The following is a 23,248-nucleotide window of genomic DNA, read 5'->3' on the forward strand; positions in this document are numbered from 1 at the left end:
GTTCGCGGGCGCGAAGCTCGCCTTGGCTAACGCCACCATGCTCGCGCACCCGGCGCCCGATGCACCGATCGCCCTCACCACCGACGCCTCGGACTACGCGGTGGGCGCGGTGCACGAGCAATGGGTGCGTGGTGCCTGGCAACCGCTGGCGTTCTTCAGCCGGCAGCTTCGCCCGCCCGAACGCCGTTATAGTACCTTCGACCGCGAGTTGCTCGGGCTTCACCTGGCGGTCAGGCACTTCCGCCATCTGCTCGAGGGCCGTACGTTCACGGCCTTCGTCGACCACAAGCCACTGGTCTTCGCGATGGGCAAGGTCGCCGAGCCATTCCGGCAGCAGCGTCACCTCTCGGCCGTGTCCGAATATACAACGGACATCCGGCACGTCACGGGGAAGGACAACCCGGTGGCGGATTGCCTTTCCCGGTCCGTCGCCCACGCAGTCCACCTTGGCATCGACTATGCCCGGATGGCAGCGGACCAGGCCGCCGACCCCGGCGTCCAGGCCTTGCGGACCGCCGTCACGGGCATCCGCGTCACCGAGGTGCCGTTCGATGGCGCGGGCACGGCCCTCTTGTGCGACGTCTCCCTCGGGCGGCCTCGCCCCATCGTGCCCGCGGGCTGGCAGCGCCAGGTTTTTGACACCATCCACGGCCTTTCCCACCCGGGCACGAAGGCCTCCCAGAGGTTTGTCGCCGACAAGTTTGTCTGGCATGGCCTCCGGAAGGCCGTCCGCGGCTGGACCAGGACGTGCCTCGCGTGCCAGCGCGCGAAGGTGCACCGGCACACCCAGGCCCCATTGGCCCCGTTTACGGTGCCGTTACGTAGGTTCGACCACGTGCACGTGGACCTATTGGGACCTCTGCCCCCCGCGCGGGGTTTCACCCATGTCCTGACAATGGTGGACCACACCACCCGGTGGCCGGAGGCCGTGCCTTTGGCGGCAACGACGGCGGCAGACATCGCGCAGGCGTTCATCGCCACCTGGGTCGCCCGGTTCGGCGCCCCCTCGGACATCTCGTCCGACCGCGGCCCCTAGTTCACCTCGGAGCTCTGGTGGGCGGTCGCGCGGGGGCTCGGGGTCCAGCTGCACCGAACCACGGCTTACCACCCCCAGGCCAATGGCCTGTCCGAGCGGTTCCACCGCTCGTTGAAGGCCGCGCTCCGGGCCACCCTCCGCGACGGCGGCTGGGTCGCCAGGCTCCCCTGGGTCCTGCTGGGCCTCTGGACGGCGCCCAAGGACGACCTGCGCGCATCCGCGGCGGAGTTGGTCTTCGGACAACCGCTGCGGGTGCCGGGCGAGTTCCTCCCCGACCCCACGGCACCATGGTCTGCGGCGCAGGAGCGCTCCGCGCTGCAGGAGACCGCCCGGAGGTTCGCCCCGGTGCCGACGGCGCACCATGGGCACCCGCCTACGCACGTCGCCCCGGAGCTTCGCACCGCGGAGTACGTCTTCGTCCGGCACGACGCCCACCGGACACCACTGCGGCCCCCGTACGACGGGCCTTTCCGCATGCTGGAGACCGGGGTGAAACATTTCACCTTGGACATCGGCGGTACTCCCGACCTCGTCTCAGTGGATCGCCTCAAGCCGGCCCACTTCGACGTGGACCACCCACCGCCGGTGGCTCGGCCCCCGCGTCGGGGCCGCCCCCCTGCGGGCGGACCCCCGGCACCGCCCAGGCCCACCGGCACGCCGCCTCCCAGTCCTGCACCCATCTCGGGTGCAGCTGGAGGCATCCCAGCTGGCATCCCTGCACCCCGCCAGAGGGCGCTTCGGCCGGGTCATCCGTTTGCCCCGCAAACTGGCCCTCCAGGTGCGCGGGAATTCTGGGGGGGGCACGTGTGGCGGACATGAAAGCTCACTGGCGTGATGGCATCATTCCGCGCACCAAGTGGGCGGCGGCCACGCCCGAGGGGTAGGCGTGGCCGTGGGATATACACCGGGCGCGCAGCCCGGAGCGCTCCAGTGCTACAGTGGAGCTCTTGTAATAAAGACTCTTTGAACTAACCGCGTTGTCCGCTTCCTCCTTGCTATACAAGTAGCGCGCGTAGCACCGCGCTTCAAGATCATCTTTTTACTCTGTCTTCCTGTCTGGCAGTCAAACAAAATAGAAAATCATTTAAAACAGGAAACTTACTGTCTTTATACAACATAACATAAGGGACATATACAACAAGCATGAATAACTAATGTAATATGTTCGATAGGGTGATGTAATATACACTGTGTAAAATGGCGGCAAAACCCGGGAAAATTTTTATTTATATGACTTTTACAATCTTTATTTTATTTTCATTGAATTATATACTTGAAGGCTGGAGTACAGAAATCGTTTGTCATAATACTTCCAAAACCCTCCAGTTTTGCAGTAGCCTACTGTGCTCCAATTTAAATAAAGGTCCAATTGGGGTGGTGTATAAGGGTGGTGGTCAGGACTGCTTCTAGACTGGGCTACTTCAATAGCACGAAACTTTCGGATTTTTTTTAACGATCGTTAAAACCACTATTTTATTAAAGTTGAAGTAACACTGCATGGAGTATAGTGTTCTATGAACTCTATAGTTCTTTTACTGTATGTATTCATTAATTATTTTATTCTAAAATATTTTTTACTAGCGGGGTCACCCGTGGGAATCCCACGGGCATGGATGTGTGTGACATTTCGACATATTGAGTTGGATGCTGCACATTCATTTTTACAAAATGGTTACTGGCAAGTCATCAGATCCAGAAATGGTGTGATGAACACAATTTATTTATTTCACATAATATGTGACCCCTCACTCCTCTCCACCTGACACTCTCCTGTCTCCACCTGACACTCTCCTCTCTCCACCTAGCACTCCTCTCCTCTCCAATCCCTCACAATCCTCTCCTTTCCAATCCCTCACCTCTCCAATCCCTCACACTCCTCTCCAATCCCTCACACGCCTCTCCAATCACGCCTCACACTCCTCTCCAATCGCGCCTCACACTCCTCTCCAATCGTGCCTCACACACCTCTCCAATCGCGCCTCACACTCCTCTCCAATCGCGCCTCACACTCCTCTCCAATCGCGCCTCACACTCCCCTCCAATCGCGCCTCACTCTCCTCTCCAATCGCGCCTCACACTCCCCTCCAATCGCTCCTCACTCGCCTCTCCAATCGCTCCTCACTCGCCTCTCCAATCGCTCCTCACTCGCCTCTCCAATCGGCTTTCACCGTCTCGTTTCTCTCGTTTTTCTCCCGTCTCGTTCTTTTTCTTGCTCCAAAGCGGCCCGTCTCGCCCGTCGGCCCGTCGGAATCGGAAATCGGCCCGTCTTGCTTTCGTGCTTGCGCGTAAATAAATTGTGTTCATTACACCATTTCTGGATCTGATGACTTGCCAGTAACCATTTTGTAAAAATGAATGTGCAGCATCGAACTCAATATGTCGAAATGTCACACACATCCATGCCCGTGGGATTCCCACGGGTGACCCCGCAAGTTTGCATTAACGTTCGTCGATGGACTCGTTCGCCCGTCTCATTCGTTTTCTTGCTACATCCTGTTCAAGTCTGCGTTCTTCATCGATCGTCTCATTCATTTTGGAAATAGAAGTTTCCACGCAGCGCATGAAATGTCGCGATCCTCAAGAGGAAGTGTCTCGTAATCATCAAATGATAAATGGCAAGTAAATTATATTGTGGAAAATTAAAGATTTCAAATAAACCTATTTAAAGTGTATGCGCACATAACTAATTTTAAAAAACGAAGAAATATCTCTCGGTAATTTCCTGAAACATATTTTACTTTCGGCTAATAATGTTGAATGAAATAAAAACGAAGAAATATATGTCGGCATCATTGTTGACGTTTTTGTGACGACTGTCATCAAACGAAAAAGGAATATATCTTAACGGAAAAGCAAAAGCGAATTTTTAATATATACACAAAGAATTAAGTTAAGCACCCCCCCCGTTTTTTTACAACCTCGCACATTACAAGTTTGTTGTCGTCAAAACAGTGTAATATACCCATGATATTGCTATATTTTCTGGAGAAGTGATATTATGGTCACATAAAAACATAACAATCATGCCGTTTTCAATATTTTATTCTGAATAATTTAAGGTGAAATTTTTTGGGAATTTTAGGCATATTTTCACCTCAATTTAAGTATGGAGCTATAGGTCCATCACGGACAGTGTGGATGACGTTTATGTTTTCTAACGTACAGTCATTGTTCTGAGAAGACCTCTAGCGATCTTTGCATCAATAACGTGTGTAGGACCCACGTGATCGGATCACTGACTCAACCCTACGTCTCATAGACCCTGTAAGCCGTCGTATGCGTTGCTGTGGCAGGTTGAACCCCCTCGAGCACGTTTGGGACATGTTGGGACGACAAATTGCGAAGATGGTCCCTCCAATAGCCAATCTGGATGAATTGGAACGTGCATTACATCGGGAATGGAACAACCTGCCACAGCAACGCATACGACGGCTTACAGGGTCTATGAGACGTAGGGTTGAGTCAGTGATCCGATCACGTGGGTCCTACACACGTTATTGACGCAAAGATCGCTAGAGGTCTTCTCAGAACAATGACTGTACGTTAGAAAACATAAACGTCATCCACACTGTCCGTGATGGACCTATAGCTCCATACTTAAATTGAGGTGAAAATATGCCTAAAATTCCCAAAAAATTTCACCTTAAATTATTCAGAATAAAATATTGAAAACGGCATGATTGTTATGTTTTTATGTGACCATAATATCACTTCTCCAGAAAATATAGCAATATCATGGGTATATTACACTGTTTTGACGACAACAAACTTGTAATGTGCGAGGTTGTAAAAAAACGGGGGGGGTGCTTAACTTAATTCTTTGTGTATATATAGACACGTTGCCGTCGGTGTCATGTTGGGCGGTGTATGATACACCATGACGCGATTTTAAAAAATATATCTCTGCATTTTCCCGTGTGTGTGGAATGTTCTCAATTATTGCTGACACCGAGTCCAAAACCATCGATAAAAATGAAATCATATGGTGAGTTAGATTGGAGATAAAGGCGTGAGAGAGACTCAATGGCCTTGAAGTTACAGGCCTTTGAGAATTCATTTCGTTTATAAACGGCAACTTTCATCGGATTTTCTTCCCGTTTTTTTTCAACGAGTCGAAAACTATGTTAGCGACTGTGAAAAATGAAATGATATATCGAATTTTTAATATGTATCGACACGTTGCCGTCAGTGTGATGTTGGGCGGTGTATGATACACCATGACGCGATTTTTAAAAATATATCTCTGCATTTTCCCGCGTGTGTGGAATGTTCTCAATTATTGCTGACACCGAGTCTAAAACCATCGATAAAAATGAAATCATATGGTGAGTTAGATTGGACATAAAGGCGTGAGAGAGACTCAATGGCCTTGAAGTTACAGGCGTTTGAGAATTCATTTCGTTCTATAAACGGCAACTTTCATTGGATTTTCTTCCCGTTTTTTTTCAACCGAGTCTAAAACTATGTTAGCGACTGTGAAAAATGAAATGATATATCGAATTTGATTTGAAATAAAACTGGGAGAGAGAGCAAGACACCACGGGCCTACAAAACAGGCCTCAAAGCTATGCGAGTTAATAAAATGGTGGATATTTGTTTATAATTATATGAAGCCACTCCCAGAATGGGTGGAGCTATGGGTGGAGCTACTCTGCAAACCGAGTAAGCCACACCCCGGACAGACGCCCAACAGACAGACAGACAGAATCATCTACGGCTATTATAATATAGATTCCTCCGCAGACGAAGTCCCTGTAGGCATTATGTTTTCAGGTTGTCCGTCCGGCTGTGCGTGATGGGTTTTCGCTACTGCGACAACTTAAGAATGGCTGTAGGGAACTAAGTCAAACTTGGTACAAGTATGTATAATGATGTAAAGATAAACCTATTAGATTATGGGGTCAAGAGGTCAAAGGTCCCATCAGGTAAAAATTCTGTTACTGCGCTACCTTGTAAACCAGCGATGGGATTTTGAGCAAACTTGGTAGAAGTATATATTATGATGTAAAGATGAACTGATTAGATGTTGGCATCAAAGGTCATGTCAGGTAAAAATATGATACTTGAGAACAGCTTTGCTTGTTAAAGTGGACATCTCTCTGACCATTCTCAGAGAGCCTCCTCAGCGTCGACGAGTCTGGCATTTCACTCAGGCCAACTGGCACGGTCTTCAAGCAGCCATCAATCATCTGGACTGGTCTCCCATCTCTACCGCCTCTGACATCAACTCATCCTGGGAATTCTTCCAAAGTAAATTGCTCTCTCTCATGCACAGATTTATCCCATCTCGTCTTCAGTTGTCATACCCTTCCTCCCGTCCATAGTACACGGAATCTTGTGGTGAGGCTGTTGCCCAGAAACAACTTGCTTTCGTCTCCTGGAAAGCAAATCCAACGGAAGGAAATCTCATTTCCTTTCACAAAGCCCGAAACAGGTGTGTCCACCCTCAGGAGAGCCAGGAAACAATATCTCTCCGTTCTCAAGACCGAACTCTCTTATCTGTCTGTCGAGATCGAAGACCTCAAGGGAAGGAAGAAGAAGATCAGAGGAAGAAGAGCAACAATGTTTAATAAAATCGATTATATACACACGTGTGGAGCGAGGCTTGAGAATGTACCGCCTACACGCAGCGGACAATTCCTCAAGACACTCGCTGAAAAATAAGTGGAAAGGCATTTCATTTATAGCAAAATATTAGACAAGAATCTGCGCTAAAGACATAGCACTACTGGGCAATAAGGACAACACCTCCCATTGTCCCGTCCTATAGAAGGTCAAATTTAGACAACAAGATGTAAGCATAATGATAGGCTACGCTTTTTTTGGCTATCTATCTAAACATATCAGACCCGAGCGCAGGCCGAAGTAAATATTCTTATACACTAGGCTAAATGGTAGATGAAGATTGGATACGTCCTTGGTTTAGGAGACATACTAAACACTACGAAGATATATAATTAATTATTCCCTTTGTGAAGGAGGCGTTTGGATGACATCTTTTCCTGTACGTGGGTCGCGAACATTTTATCTACTGTTTGGCACATAATTCAAGGACTTGTTTATTGGGCTAAGGATCCACCCTGCACGTCGAGCCTCGAAACCACATTTTGTCCACTCACCTCTGCCTGCAGTTGAGTTCAAATCAGTTTTTAGAAGCACGATATATAATTTCAGATGTTATGATCAATTGAGTCATGGGGCTAAAACCCTAATGGCTGACAGTTCCTTCCTTTGTCTTTACAAGACAACTCCTTGGAAAGACACCAAATTCATCAATTAGTTACATGCCAGGCACGACATAGCGTCACGTATGCTCAAAGAGAGATACCGGCCCTAACTGGTCGTCTAACATTCAACGCATAAATTGTTAGCCATGATTCGCGACGACGGCGCCTGGTTTAAGAGATTGCTGCCGCCCGCCAGATTCCGAATCCACCCTCGCTGCGGCATAGGTGCGACCCAGTTGCCAGCCAGATTAAGGGGCCCTCTTTATGCAGGCGAGGTCCTCGCGAATCAGGGCAAACAATCGACGTCCAATGCCATCAAGCCTTGTACATGTGATTGCTGGGTGGTGTAAGTGGTGGTGAGGGTGGTTCTTCCGGATACATGTTTGCTATCCGCTCCTCACTGCTGGTATAATAGCAATAACTTTTAAAAGAACCTACACTTTCTAAATCACAGGTTAAATCATCCCAACTAAAATCATAATCATTATCAGAATCCCAAGCATCAAATAGGTTCATCGATCACCCCATATACTCCTTCCTTTTCTGCCAACAACATATCCAAAACCACTTGATTCTGCATCACCATCGTTTGCATATGCATTAATTCGTTTTCCAATTGTAGTTCTGCGATTCAGGTTTCGTTTCCAATTCGTTCCATTACTAATGCGAGACTATCTATTTGCCAATCATTCATAATACATAAGAGGCGTTAGCCAGCACACGCAAGGGATTTTCAACACAAGTATTACAATCATCACAAACATCGATGCAGGCATCAGCCAGTAGCCAGTTCCCACATGGGATTAACACAAGTATCACAGTCATCATCACAAAATTTAATACAAAATTCTGAAGCGCTGGTCACATCTGCCTTGTTGAAGGACCCATTCAGATCGACGGCCTCTGTGGTCAAGATCATGGTTTTCCAACGGCGATTTCTTCATCGTCCATCCTGAAAAATACTTTCTTACACACACCATGGTCAAATTCCTAGCCCCCCGTCCCACCAATTGGCATTTAGTTACCCTCTCTCTCAGATGGTTGGCTTATTCATAGCCGCATTTCCTGTGTCGTGTCTGGAAATTCTAATGCCATATTTACTTTCACCAATTTCCGAAAATTCCTTCCTTTTAATCATCTTCCCTACATTTAATAATACATGATTTACCAAATTTACCTTGGGAAAAATGGATCCCAGATAACAAGTCCCTCCCCACTGTTCGGGTAGGTATGGATATGCTTTATTTCCGCAAATAAACATTACTCCATGGGGTGGGATAAGGGCCGAGGCCATGCATTTACTGATCTCAACGCGGGTGGCGCTTGGTGTCCCCCAAGATATGGTTAGCTTGGTTACGTTATGCTGGGCTTGGTCATCTATGGTTATTACAAGGGGGTCTTCCTTTTCTCTCCCTCTGCCCACCATAACTGGCAGACAGACAATGGCGAGCCATAAGCCCCAAAATGACATTGCACGAACCCTTTCAATACCTGTCTAAACCTACTGCCATTTAACGATGCTTCCCAGATGACGGCTCCCCTACACTATTCTGGCACAAAATTGTTGCATCCCACAGATGCCACGATTATTTGAACAAACTCATTTTCCTAATCCACCCTTTCAATTTTCATTTCAATTTAAAGTCAATCCAATGTCCTCTTTTAGCATCCCATGCACCTGTTGCAGACACCTGTTTTAGCCTGAAGCGGTATATTAAACTAAATGTGATTGCCACCCCTAACAGGCGGTGGTGCAGCATCCTCGATCTGTGGTGGTGCGTTTGAGGTGTCTGTGTTTGTGGGTATGGCCAACTTACAATGTGTGGCATGTACCCAGGACGACTTGCCCTCACAAAACACCGCTGTTGGTGTGATCAGAAGAACTTGGTATGGCCCCGTCCATCTTGGTTCGAGCGCAGTCTTACGGGTGAAATGCTTCACCAGCACGTAATCTCCAGTCGCCTCGAAGGTGTGGATAGGCTTGCTTGTTGGCTCCGGTAGGGCCTCCCGAACGCGTTCATGTATGTTGCGTGCTACATGGGAGAGATCTATGCAAAACTTTTAAAAAACATGTCATCCATGATAGGTAATTCAAGGGCTGCCATATCCACTGGCGCTGATACCGATGACATATAGCGCACGAGCGACAGACCATGGTAACCACAGTCGAAAGGCCTGGTGCTGCCCAGGTGGAAGTGACCTGCCTCATCACCTCACCCCCCTATGGCACACATGGCCATTTGGATGCGCCATGCGTGCCAACCATGGCAATAAAGCTCGCGGTGCCACGGGTTTGTCATTAATCGTCCACATTTGTCCTTCTGCGGGGCGTTGAGCTCCCAATTTAATCCAATTTTTGCTGTTCTACGTTTGAGGCCGCGGCTTGTAATTGTATTACATCGAACTCTGTAGGTGCGGATGTCGGAACGTCTGTCTTGAGGTGCCAAATTAATTATGAACCCTTCATTGTTGTCCAACACATGGACCGTTCGGTATTCAACATTGTATCGACGCCTTACTGGCGTTTTCCGCAGTCGGTCCATCATCCATGTACGACAGTACCCTGCCATTCCCAAAAATCGCAACGAACACACTAACTCTTCACTGTTATCCTTCACTTCACTTCAAAATTTCACTGTTATCCTATCAATACCTGGACAATTTTTTCCTTTCCTTCCTAGATACGCGAATTTCACATCAGTATAAACCCACTGGAAAAATTATCTGAAAAATAACTAGCCTCCCAAAACCATTTCCCTGCAAGAGCGGGGTTAGCCTTGCGGTCCACATGACAATCTTTTTTATTTTGCTCTATCACCTCCCTTTGAGCAATAATTTAATTGGTGTGATTCCCATATACCCACTCCTGGTGGAGTTCTGTTCACCTGGTCTGCAGAGCCGTGATCCAATCTTCACCAGCCCCCAATCACCTTCTTATCACAAAACAACAGTCCATAACTAACCACTTTTCTTTATTTCCCGTCTTTTCCATCAACTTTTATAATCTTTTCCCCTCCCTTTCTTAGCAAACCTTGCAAAGTCACTTGTCATTGACAAATGATCCATCTAATTAGACTTTCCTTTAACATCTTCGCACTTTCCATGACCTTCTTCACACTTACTTTAAACCTTTTCTTCAGACACAACCCACATGAGTTATGAATACAATTTCCCCTTCCAGGCACGTGTCTAGTCACTCACAAAGTGTCCATAAGACAACGTCATCATATTCCACAGAACTCCACCACTCTATTAAATCCTAAGCATACCCAATGGGCAATCCACGAAAAAATCAAAGCATTTTCAGTCCCCTTTTTCCCATAAACTAGTCAATGTAAGTCAGCCAAACATAAACAAAGAGGTTCCAGCGAGTTGTGACCTCCATAACTCTAAACAACTCCGCTGGCACCTTTTAAAACAAACTTTCCCAGTCACTTACTAAAATAAAGTGCAGCTCTTGTCCGTAGATATACGTTAACCAAGGTTACATGAGACTTGACAACAATAGAATTTGGCTACCTACAGAGAAAGTACCTGCACAACACATTTACAAACCAATTCGTCCCCTCGTATTAGGGAACGTCACAAATGTTCCACCACAATTTACAGCAGGTGACCACCCACCTGCCTTCTGTCGAAGTCCAGTTCAATTTCCATTCACAGACAGACAGACAGACGAACCCCCAACGTACTAACAGGATGGTCTCACAGAGGCCATTCCATTCAAATCTGTAGGCTGCCACGATTCTTCCCGCCAGGACACACCATCATAGTCCCCATAGTCACACGACACGTCAGCAGACACAGTGAATGACATTCAACATCATAACAAACGCCGCAGAAACTGCTCCTCCTTGATCCATATCTGCAGACGCAGTCAGACACACCCAGTTGGACAGACAGACTGGCTCCACATTACAACTGCAAACATCCGAAATGACAACAGCTAACACCAAATATTTATTGTCCCCCTTTCAGGGAAGTCAAATCAACCACCATTAAAGCACAAAACAGAAAACGACCATATACTCAGAGTATATGCCATATACTCAGAGTGAGACCCGAAAATCAAGCAGACAGACCGACAATCGAACCTGTCTTTCGACACTGCCGAACGACAAGTTCGCAGACACTGAGGGAGTGACATTCGACCCCCAGTAGATACCGCGGACACCGCTTTGGTCCGCACCAGCAACTCCCTCAAAATCAGTGTTCAGAGACATGACTCCATAGACAGCCAGAAAGCCAGACAAATACGGACACACACACACAGAGATTAATATATTTTTACAGATTAATATACAGAGATTAATAGATTAATATAAACAATTAATATATTGTCCACATTCATCTTGGTCAACCCAACCCATTCTGGCTCTCCCCAAGAGCTCTGTGTCCGGACAGACAGACAGATAAACGGACCGGGTGAAACCATAACCATCCATTCTTCCGATTGGACTCATGTCAGCATCACATGTCATTCTTGCCTTCATTCGACGCATTCTGCCATCCCAAATCGGCCAAATACAAGCCCCGGCCATGCCGTTGAATAAACACCCTGTCGGTCGACAGCCTATTATTTTTGACTTTCACTCCCATTCTCCCTTGCTACATCTGGAGAGCCGTTAATGTGGGGATGTAATTGAACACTTGTTTTAAAGCCCTGTCTACACATGCTCTCCATAACATTCTCATTATTCCCTGCCAATTTTACTCATCCGGATTGCCCAACGCCCGTAGGCAATTTGGGGAATCCCTTGTCAGTCAATGACACACATCCATGACACACACACAATAAACACAAATACACGCTGCAATGACAGGTCATTCATTCCCTTATATACAAATACCATGTGACTGACCTTTCATTCTCCATACAATACAGTATAAATTCATGCACACTCATGCACACTTCAATCCTACTTACCTGTGAACTCTAACACATCCAGTGCGTAGCTTAACTTAAAATACTCATTATTCTACCTTTCTTGGGCTAGTCCCTCCTGGTAGTCCTAAGATCGGGTCGCCCCCCGATTCCTAACCTTAAACGCAGTTCTCACGCCGGAGTAACTTAATACCTATTATCTATCACCCACATATGGGTCTACCTGCTTCCCACGCAGGAAGCTTACCTCCTTATCCCGGGCGCCCTGTATAATCGATTCATTACCCACTGCTGCTCTGGTTTAAACTAAATTTGGTTCGGAATGCAAGCCAAGTTGTACAGCCGACAGAGGTCCACACGTCCAAGCAAGGCGGGAGGCTTCAATTTCGAGGTGCAAAAATGCGTACCCACCAAATTAGATGCCGGCAGGCCTCCCTCCCGACCTGGAACGTGAGGATCCACCTCGTCTGCACACTTGGATGTATCCCACTTCTGACACCAAAATTGTCGAGATCGAAGACCTCAAGGGAAGGAAGAAGAAGATCAGAGGAAGAAGAGCAACAATGTTTAATAAAATCGATTATATACACACGTGTGGAGCGAGGCTTGAGAATGTACCGCCTACACGCAGCGGACAATTCCTCAAGACACTCGCTGAAAAATAAGTGGAAAGGCATTTCATTTATAGCAAAATATTAGACAAGAATCTGCGCTAAAGACATAGCACTACTGGGCAATAAGGACAACACCTCCCATTGTCCCGTCCTATAGAAGGTCAAATTTAGACAACAAGATGTAAGCATAATGATAGGCTACGCTTTTTTTGGCTATCTATCTAAACATATCAGACCCGAGCGCAGGCCGAAGTAAATATTCTTATACACTAGGCTAAATGGTAGATGAAGATTGGATACGTCCTTGGTTTAGGAGACATACTAAACACTACGAAGATATATAATTAATTATTCCCTTTGTGAAGGAGGCGTTTGGATGACATCTTTTCCTGTACGTGGGTCGCGAACATTTTATCTACTGTTTGGCACATAATTCAAGGACTTGTTTATTGGGCTAAGGATCCACCCTGCACGTCGAGCCTCGAAACCACATTTTGTCCACTCACCTCTGCCTGCAGTTGAGTTCAAATCAGTTTTTAGAAGCACGATATATAATTTCAGATGTTATGATCAATTGAGTCATGGGGCTAAAACCCTAATGGCTGACATGTCTCCCTCTTCCAAATCCTGGTGGCATCTGGTCAAATCTGTTTCTGGTGTTTGTTCCCCCTCCATCCCCTCCATCCCCTCCCTCACCTCAAACGGCTACACGGCTGACTCCGCACGTGAAAAAGCTGAATGCCTCAACTCTGTGTTTGCCTCTAAATCTTGTGTCCAAAACCCATCCCTCTCTGAACCCACCGTACCCAGTCGTACCCAGCTGCTCCTGGATTCTGTGTCCTTTCCTCCTGACAAGGTGGAAAAGTTTCTGTCAACCCTCGACTCTGATTCTGCAACTGGTCCTGACGGCATCAACCCACGGGTCCTAAAATCATGTTCTTCCACTCTTTCACTCCCTCTCTCTGTTCTCTTCACCCTCTCTTTTGCTCAAGGTCATCTGCCATCTCCTTGGAAATCAGCCAACATCACCGCTTTGCACAAAAAAGGTGCAAAAACAGATCCCAGCAACGACAGACCAATCAGCCTTCTCCCAATTATCAGCAAAGTCATGGAATCCATCATTGCTTCAGATATGAAATCTTTCCTCTTCTCCAATGGCTTGATCTCTGACCATCAATTTGGTTTCAGACCTGGTCACTCCACTCTGGACATGCTGCTTCTGCTTTCTCAACAATGGATGGAGGTCCTCAACGCCAAACAAGAAATTAGAGCTGTCTCCCTTGACATTTCACGTGCCTTCGATACGGTCTGGCACCCCGCTCTGCTCACCAAACGCTCCTCCTTTGGTATCCATGGAAATCTCCACGCATGGCTGGCGGACTTCCTCTCTAGTCGTAGTCAACATGTGGCCCTGAATGGGTTTCTCTCATCTCCTCTTCCTGTTCAGGCTGGAGTTCCCCAAGGCAGTGTTCTGGGCCCTGTGCTTTTTCTGGTCTTCATCAATGATCTCTCTGACTCTCTTCAAAATCCTCTCTATCTCTTTGCTGACGACTCTACTCTCTGTCACTCCATTCCTCATCCCTCAGATCGGCAGTCTGCAGCCTCCTCACTCTCTGCAGACCTGGACAAAATCATAGACTGGGCAAACAAGTGGAACATGTCTTTCAATTCTGACAAATCTCACACTCTTACGATGTCTCTCCGAAAAGACCGACTGGACAACCCTCCCATCCACTTTCTGAATAATCCTCTCCAAGAAGTTCTGTCACTCAAGCTTTTGGGTCTCAATATCTGCCATGATCTTTCCTGGGAAAACCACATTTCAAATCTGGCCTCGAAAGCCAGTCGCTGACTGGGCATCCTCCGTCGTGCGAAGTCCTTCCTTGGTACACCTGAGCTCCTCACCACTTACAAGGCTTTCATCCGCAGCTCTATGGAATACTGCTCTCCCCTCTGGTCTGGTGCTCCTGCCTCACACCTAGCTCATCTTCACGCTGTTGAAACAAAGCGTTCAGAATCATTGGAATCTCCCGCGATGAAGCTAACTCCAAGGGCCTTTCACTCACTCACCGCAGGCAGGTTGGTGGTCTTTCCGTCTTCTACCGACTCCTCTCTGGCCTTGCCCCCCCAGCTCTCTCTGGGCTCTGTCCCCCAAATATTCCTACAGGTCACACAAGATCTGCCTGCAACCCTCTTATGGTTAAACTGCCAAAATCAAGACTTTCTGCTCACCTTCACTCCTTCATTCCTCTTTTCTCCCACCTCTGGAACAAACTCCCTCACTCTCTTCAATCCCACTCCACCCTCCAGGTCTTTAAAACAGCTGTTCACCACCATCTCTTATCTTCCCCTATCCAAAACCTTGATCTTTTCTACCCCCACTAATTTCACCCAAAATCCTACACTTTTTTTTGAAATACCAACTTCTGTCGTGGAAGTCCTTGGTCTCCTTGTGTTTTATACCTCCCCCCCCCCCCCTTCCCACACCTCCTCCCCCCAAGCCCTCTCCCTCCCACACTTCTCCCTGCTCTCAAATGCTGTGTTTGTGTGCTTCCCCTTCTCTCCCCATCTTGTCTTCCGCTCCCTCTTTTTATACATTTTGCTTGTCTGGTTGATTTGTTTGTGAAATAAATGTTAGCTCTTTCACGAGCCTCGATTCAGTATACAAAAAAAAAAAAAGCTGAAGGAATTTAAGTCAAACTTGGTACAAGTATGTATAATGATGTTATAATGTGAGCGGAGGCATATTAGTCGACGTTGCAACGTCACAGAGTGCCATTCTACTTTTTTCTTTATTTGTTTTTGCTGAGAATTGCAGCGGATGGGTAAAGAAAGGGCAGAGAAAGGTTGTGCTTTAGGGAAGGACGAAGGGGTGCATTTTGTCATATTTAGGATTACCCAACACATGTGGCCAGAACTAATTTAATGTGTTGCCAACGATGTAACTGCAAAGCTCCATCTCTCAATTATGTTTGACAGGCACTTCAGTTGGTTGGCTTCATAGTGTGTGAACGATTCCATATTGGACTTTGTGAAATTTCAGACAAATAACTTGTGCATTTACAGTTGGTATGCTTCATGTTTTCTTCTGTAAGGAAACTAACTTAATTCTCCTTCTGTAAGGACGAAGGACCGGAACAGTGGTGAGTTTGAGGTGAAGGTGGGAGTGCATCAGGGGTCGGTACTAAGTCCACTACTATTTGTAGCTATGATGGAGGTGCTGGCTCAGAATGTAAAGGAGGGTTTACCGTGGGAGTTGTTGTCTGCAGATGATCTGGTGTTGATTGCGGAAAGTATGGATGGACTGAAGGAAAAGATGAACAAGTGGAAGGAATGTATGGAGTCAAAAGGTCTGAAGGTGAATATCGGAAAGACGAAGGTGATGGCAAGTGGTAAAGCATGTGGTGAGGTGGAAAGAACTGGGAAGTGGCCCTGTGCTGTGTGCAGGAAAGGTGTCAGAGTGAACTCCATTCAATGTACAATGTGCGCTGAGTGGGTTCATCAAAAATGTAGTGGTCTGAGAGGGTCATTAACCAGTGTGGCAGCTACATTCAAATGTAAGGTGTGCACAGAGGGAGCTGCAGATGGAGGAAATGTTGAGTTGGATCTTGGAGATGGCATGAAGCTGGAAGGTGTGAAAACATTTTGCTACCTCGGAGACATGCTGAATGGAGAAGGTGGATCAGACTCGGCAACGGTTGCTGGAGTGAGATGTGCATGAAAGAAGTTTCGGGAACTGAGTGGCGTGCTGATGATGAGGGGAGTGTCGTTGAAGCTGAAGGGAAAGGTGTATGCTGCATGTGTGAGAAGTGTTATGATTTATGGGAGCGAGACATGGGTAATGAACGTAGAGCAGCAACGAAGGCTGGAAAGGGTGGAAATGCGAATGGTTCGGTGGATGTGTGGAGTATCGTTGAGAGAGAGGAAGACAAATGATGAATTGCAAAAAATGATGGGAATAGAGCTTGTGATTGATGTTGTGAAGAGGAACAGGTTGAGATGGTTTGGTCATGTGTTGAGGAAGGATGAAAGTGACTGGTTGAGAAGAGTGATGGAAATGAATGTAGAAGGAAGTAGAGGACAGGGAAGACCGAGAAAGACTTGGCCAAAGATGGTGGAAGAAGAAATGCGGGCAAGGGGGTTAACAAGGAGAGATGCAGAAAATAGGGCAAGATGGAGAAGATTGTCATGGGGACCGCAAGGCTAACCCCCGCTCTAACAGGGAAAATGGCCTTAAAATGCATGTTGTTGTTGTTGTTGTTGTTGTTGTTGTTGTTGTTGTTGTATGCTTCATGTTTTGCAGAGCTTTAGCTTTGAGCACAGAAGAGTTTGGAAAGTTGTGGACCAGTGCCATTCATGAAACACGATTTGCTGTTTCTCCTCCTGACGCACCTGGCTTACCTAACCATTTACCTGTTGCACCTGGAAAGGCATGGTTGCTGGACTTTGCCATACAAGCTTTGAGTGCGGTGGGGTTTCATAATGTCGCCACTGCTGGTAAGCACGGGAGGGGATTTGAAGTAGTAGTTTACACTATAGTTTGCAAGAAGAAAGCCTCAAGTTAACAGCTACAGATCGACATTAGAATTTTGACTGCACACTTGATTAGATATTTTATTCTTTTTTTCGTCTTGGGAGACTTCTCCATGTTTTGAAATGCTATTTCATCTTCATTCGCATTTCTGAAGAACGTTAAGATGGATTTTAACCTTGTGGGAAATTTATATCTCGCAGGTCAAGAGCTCCTGTTTGCTGCACAGGATACAAAGACTGGTGCACCGCTTCTGTTGCATTGTATTGTTCTACTCACTGGAGATATTCAACTATGTGCACGTGCTAAGGCACCTCGCCTAGTGCAGCCTATGGCATTATCTGTGCAACGAGCCTTGTCTTCCCCTCCATGGCCAGCCCTAAATCAAAAATCGTGATCAACTTCAAACTGGGGCGGCAGGATATCAGAGGTTCCATAATCTCCTTTGACGTGGACATCACTATAAACTGTTGGACTGGTGCTTTGCAGGCAGGATGCCGCATCAATGGGTACAGCATCATTTAAAAGACATTAAACTGGGGACCTGTCGGCTAGCATTATCTAGTCGACTTTAAATATGCCAGGGTGTCTTGTTATGAAGAGTAGACAAGTTATTACCTACAGTCTGGCCGAATTCCTTTTTGAACTTATAACGAGCACCGAGTTAGTGGCACAGCTGTGCCCCCGTGACATGATACCACAAGATGATTCAACCAGAGGCCGTGTGCTCGGATTGAGTGTTAAAACCCTTCGCCTTTTCTGCACTGCATGATGGAACAAATGCACCGTTTTTATGGAAGGGTGTATGGACACTTAGGTGGCAGAAAGTTGTCACTATGTTGGAAAGAACAAACATTAACATCCTTGAATTCTGTATATAAGGGTGATGTACAGCATAACTAATAAATAGCCCAGAGAGGGCTGATGGTCATCTCTTGAGGTTGGATTTCAGACGTCTGCTGACTTGGGAGAGCCCCGTGGTCCCCTGGGAGGCACCCTGATCCAAAATCGAAAAATTTGAGACCTAGCAATCCTGTGAACTATCGAGGAGAAGGGCTGTATCGGGTTTTAGACAAATTGGTTGGTAAATAAGGGACGAGTAGGGATCAGACGTTTGAGTGGTAACTGCCCCCATGATCGGAAATCGGAAAATCGAAGCTCGAGCTATTGTGCTGTCTACTGTCTTGTATTCATGTGTCAGGTTTCAGAACGATCAGCCGGGTGATAAGGGAGGAGTAGCAAAAATAGCAAAACCTTAACGACGCACAGACAGACATCCGGACATCACAACCCATTTTATGAGATCATCTCTTCGAGAATCGAGATGAGATAACTTAATCCATAATAATAAAAGGTAATGTGTTTCTGTTAGTCAGTTTGTGTATATGTGTGTGTGCACTGGTATTGGCTTAGCGGTTAGGGTGCTGCCTTGGGATCCTAGGGTCCTGGGTTTGAAATCCGGTCGATCGCTGAATTAACGCCAGGGGGGTTGACTCAGCCTGTCATCCTTCCGAGGTCGGCAAATTGAGTACCAGCTTGCTGGGATGAATGATCACGGTGTGTACCCCAGTTTAGAATAGGTACACTGTATCCCTGCACATCGTAAGAGGCGACTAAGGGTTGGTGTCAGGAAGGGCATCCGGCCATAAAAACATTGCCTCAAACAGGGAACCATGATTGTCATGGGGCCCGCAAGGCTAACCCCCCGCTCTCGCGGGGAAAATGGCCTTAAAACGATCATTCATTCATTCATTTTATATGTGTGCGTGTTTCTCCTCCATAGCTCCAAAACAATGAAACCTAGCAGCCCCAAACTTTGCATGCATACTTGTTGACCTCCAAGGGAGTGCATGAATGAAAACTGGGTGTCTGGGTGTGCTTACACACCCTTTTTGAAGATAATTTATGGGATACTCATCACAAAAAACAACAAAATAAGCCTTACCAAAATGGCGGTACGCCATCTTGGTCAGCCCCCTGTCACATCCATCGCTGGGTTCTTAAGCCGCTATTTTGTTTCGGACAATTCAATCGTGCCTTGCCTTCGAAACACAATATACTCTCACAGACTAATTAAACTATAAAATCAAATCTTAGTTCGGTTTTGAGGATCGGATCTCAACGCCTAAATAAGTGCTGAAATCTGGAGTGAAATCTGTTAATTCTAATAAATTACCGATTCTTACAACTTAGTGTATATCTTATAACTAAGCTTTAAACAGGGCTGTCCTTCCTCCTTATCCATATTGCCAAAGTATTAAACTTAACTTTTTCTTCTGTTCCAACAATTATATTGAGTGAAGAAAAGATTAAGGAATGTGCCCAAAGTGTAACTTTATTGAGTGCAACGAAAATAATTAACCAGCAGGATCGGTGTGAAGGCTTCTGCAGTCGTGCCTGGGCACTCCGTGGGGTAAATCTCTGGAGTTAGGAAGGTAAAATCAATCAAAGTAAAGATCGAATTAAAAGAATGATCAACATATTGGGAGGATTACAATGAGTAAAGCAACGATGGGACACGTGAACTCCAAGCGCTCATCATCGAATGCCTGATTTTCATAAGTACAAGTTGCTAATCACTTGCCAAGCCAGCCGTTCCTTATCATCCATTTGGTTGGAGTGCTTGCTCGAGTGCTTAAGCCACTTGGCGAGCGCTCTACAAGCTTATTGGTAATGGAACACCGCTGCTCCCTCCTACTCAATGACAGACCCAGATTGAGTCTACTTTATTTCTTCCTTCCTTCCAAGTGTTGCTTCATCAGGATGAAGATTACCGCGCTGTAGTTGCGCGCAGGGCCGAAGCAACCAAATTGTGCAAATAAAAAAAGATTAAAGTACAGTATTAAAGAAGTGGGGATTGGGCTTGTCGGGATTTCAAAGTAAAGTTTTAAAGAATTGGTGACTGGCATGTTGGATCTGCCAAACATTTTCGCCCATTTGAACCAGAAGCATTACTGACTCTGCAAGGTGGTTATGAGATTTCTAAAAGAGAGCAGGAAATCCATATTCTATTATGTACTCCATAAAGGCTCCTTCATTCACCACTGTTATGCTTGGGTGTATGGCGGGGCTCTTCAAGCTTATTGGTAATGGAACGAACACCCTTGCTCCCTCGTGCTCTGCCACATCCCCCTCTTCCAACTACCTCTCTCTGTCCTCATGTTCCCTGCTCACCCCTCCTTCTCCTTCTCCCTGCTCACCCCTCCTCCTGCTTCTCCCTGCTCACCCCCCTCCTCCTTCTCCCTGCTCACCCCTCCTCCTCCTTCTCCCTGTTCACCACTTCTCCCTGCTCACCCCTCCTCCTCCTTATCCCTGCTCACCCTTCCTCCTCCTTCTCCCTGCTCACCCCTCCTCCTCCTTCTCCCTGCTTCACCCCTCCTCCTCCTCCTGATCCCTGCTCACCCTCCCCCTGAACAATGCTCAGCCCCTACCTGTTCCCCCTTACCGTCCTCCTGCTCTCCTGCCTCCCCACCCCACTGCTCTCTCTCTGTCATCTTACTCTCCTCTTCCGCATCCTCTTGCTCCCTCCTCCCCATCCCCTCTCGCTCTCCTCCTTCCTGCCCCCTTCCCCCTCTACCTTCCCCCTTACTCCCACATCACCTCCACCCTCTCCTTCAAGCCCATCCGCTCTGCCTTCACCCTCCCCTCTCTGCCCTCTCCTACCCTCCCCTCTCCCCCCATCTCTCTTAATATCCCCGTCTGATTGCCTAGCGATGCCGGGTACCTTTGCTCGTAATGAATAAAAATAATAATTTTGGTGCCATCAGCATCAACGCTGAAGGAACTTGTATGCAAAATGGGTATTTGTTCCCAATATTGTATGATAGTTCTGATGTCATGGAGGCTTTTATTTTGATGAAAAAATACCTTTATTTATGTGAATGCTATTTCATATAATTTGCATAATACTGTGCTGTTAATATCGATGGTTTTGAGATGAAGAAAGATGTCTTCGGAAACACCAATTCATCATTTTATGATACTAAGTTTTCGCATTGTAATTCTCTTGCAAGGCTTCACTGGATCATTCTTCATCCTCTAAATTGTGCCATATTGTCTCCACCCACGAAGTGATTAAAAGCCTGGAAAAAGTTCATACATGGTACAACCTCGGTGGCTTCTCTCTTTATATTAGAACGCGATGATTGCTCGTACTACACATGGGCCATGGTCCAAAGACCAAGGAGGACGTATAATTTTCAGTGTGCTTCAGCATATAGGGTGAAGGAAAGACCTACAAACTGTACTACACTAATCCCTATGATGCCCTTGTTAAAAAAATCAACAATGTTCTCCTGAAAATGTTTATTTTCTTTGGAACAGGCTGCATTAAAAATGTCTCGTGATCTAGTCTATGTGCCCAGATGAAAATTGATGGAAATCCCAACCTCAACTACACTAAGTTGACAATAACTATTAACGACTATAACTATCAATTTTAAAGTATTGCCTTGAAACCCAAACAATATTAATTATCCTTGTAACTCTTCAAGGTATGCAAGTAAAGAATTCTCACCACTCAGGCCAAGTAATCATATTAAAATACACAACTGGACGTCTGTCTGTCTGACTGTGATACATTTGGTCGTTACTTATCCAATCTCAACCAAACCTGACAGGAGGACTACGGGTCGGTCACATGATGGAGGGTGGAGTGACTTAATCCCTCCGCCCCCCCCCCCCCCCCTCCTTCCCTTCCACAAGGGGATTGTCTGCCTTGGGTGAAATCCGTGATAAGGTGAAAATCTATGTTAAGTTAGGCGTTTTAGTTAGGCGTATTTATGTTAAGTTATCTATGTCGTGGCGTTTTTCCAAGGCCGCTTCTCAAAAAAGTAATAACAAGTAAAGATACATTCAAAGTACACCGCCCCCATGCCAAATAATTAAATATCCAACAGCGCGGCATTACCGGGGTGCCTCCGGCGCCCGGCAATACCGCAGTGCAGCTCATAGAGGCTGCATTGGAAGGGAGAGGTGTACGCTAATTGATTGATTAATTGTATAATTAAAATCAATAAAAGATCATCACAAAATATTTTCTTAATCAATTGGCTAATAGCATAACTAAACCACTCGTGCTTCATCCGAAGATGTATCTTTTAGAAATTTAATTAAATAAGTCATTAATAAAAAATTAAATAATTAATTGATTAATCAATAAATAATTAATCAATAAATAATTAATCGATTAAATGTTTTTTTTGGTTGTTTTTTTTGTATACAAGATCGAGGCTCGTGAAAGAGCGAACATTAATCACACAGAAAGACAAACCGACACATATAACATCGGGAGCGGTAGACAAGATGGGGAGAGAGGGGGAAGGACACAAACACAACATTTGAGAGCAGGGACCGAGAGACATGGACACATCGAGAGATCTGTGGGAGGGAGAGGGCTTTTGGGGGGGGGGGGCATGGGAAGGGGAGGTGGGAGAGGTATAAAACATATGGACACTACCAGGACTTCCAGGAAAGAAGTTGGAATTTCAAACAAGGTGGATCTGAGGTGAATTAGTGGGGGTAGAAAAGATCAAGGTTTTGGATGGGGGAAGATAAGAGATGGTGGTGAACAGCTGTTTTAAAGACCTGGAGGGAGGAGTGGGATTCTAGGGAGTGTGGGAGTTTGTTCCAGAGGCGGGAGAAAAGAGGAATGAAAGAGTGAAGGTGAGCAGAGAGCCGAGATTTCGGCAGTTTAACCATCAGAGGGTTGGTGGCAGATCTTGTGCGACCTGTAGGAATATTTGGGGGACAGAGCACAGAGAGAGCTGGGGGAGCAAGGCCGGAGAGGAGTCGATAGAAGACAGAAAGACCACCTACCTGCCTGCGGTGAGTGAGTGAAAGGCCCTCAGAGATAGCTTCATCGCGGGAGATTCCAATGATTCTGAAAGCTTTGTTTTCAACAGCGTGAAGCCGAGCTAGGTGTGAGGCAGGAGCAGCGGCCCATAAGGGAGAACA

The 23,248-nt window shown here is 46.6% G+C and overlaps 1 protein-coding gene across 2 annotated transcripts in view; it reads left to right on the forward strand.

Moving 5' to 3' along the window:
• Nucleotides 1-18,224, forward strand: part of AP4E1 (adaptor related protein complex 4 subunit epsilon 1) — a 184,081-nt gene extending 165,857 nt beyond the window's left edge. The window contains exons 19-20 of one of the 2 annotated variants that reach the window (XM_068136403.2): nucleotides 17,066-17,259; nucleotides 17,497-18,224. In XM_068136403.2, the coding sequence (XP_067992504.2) occupies nucleotides 17,066-17,259; nucleotides 17,497-17,690 (388 nt within the window). In that variant the 3' untranslated portion in view covers nucleotides 17,691-18,224. Of the gene's footprint in view, nucleotides 1-17,065; nucleotides 17,260-17,496 lie in introns of those variants that run through there. The other variant, XM_068136410.2, reaches the window with a different exon arrangement.
• The last annotated feature ends 5,024 nt before the right edge of the window (nucleotides 18,225-23,248 follow it).

Source organism: Myxine glutinosa, chromosome 1 (genome assembly GCF_964187855.1).
Source record: "Myxine glutinosa chromosome 1, kmMyxGlut1.1, whole genome shotgun sequence".
Taxonomy (NCBI): Eukaryota; Metazoa; Chordata; class Myxini; order Myxiniformes; family Myxinidae; genus Myxine; species Myxine glutinosa.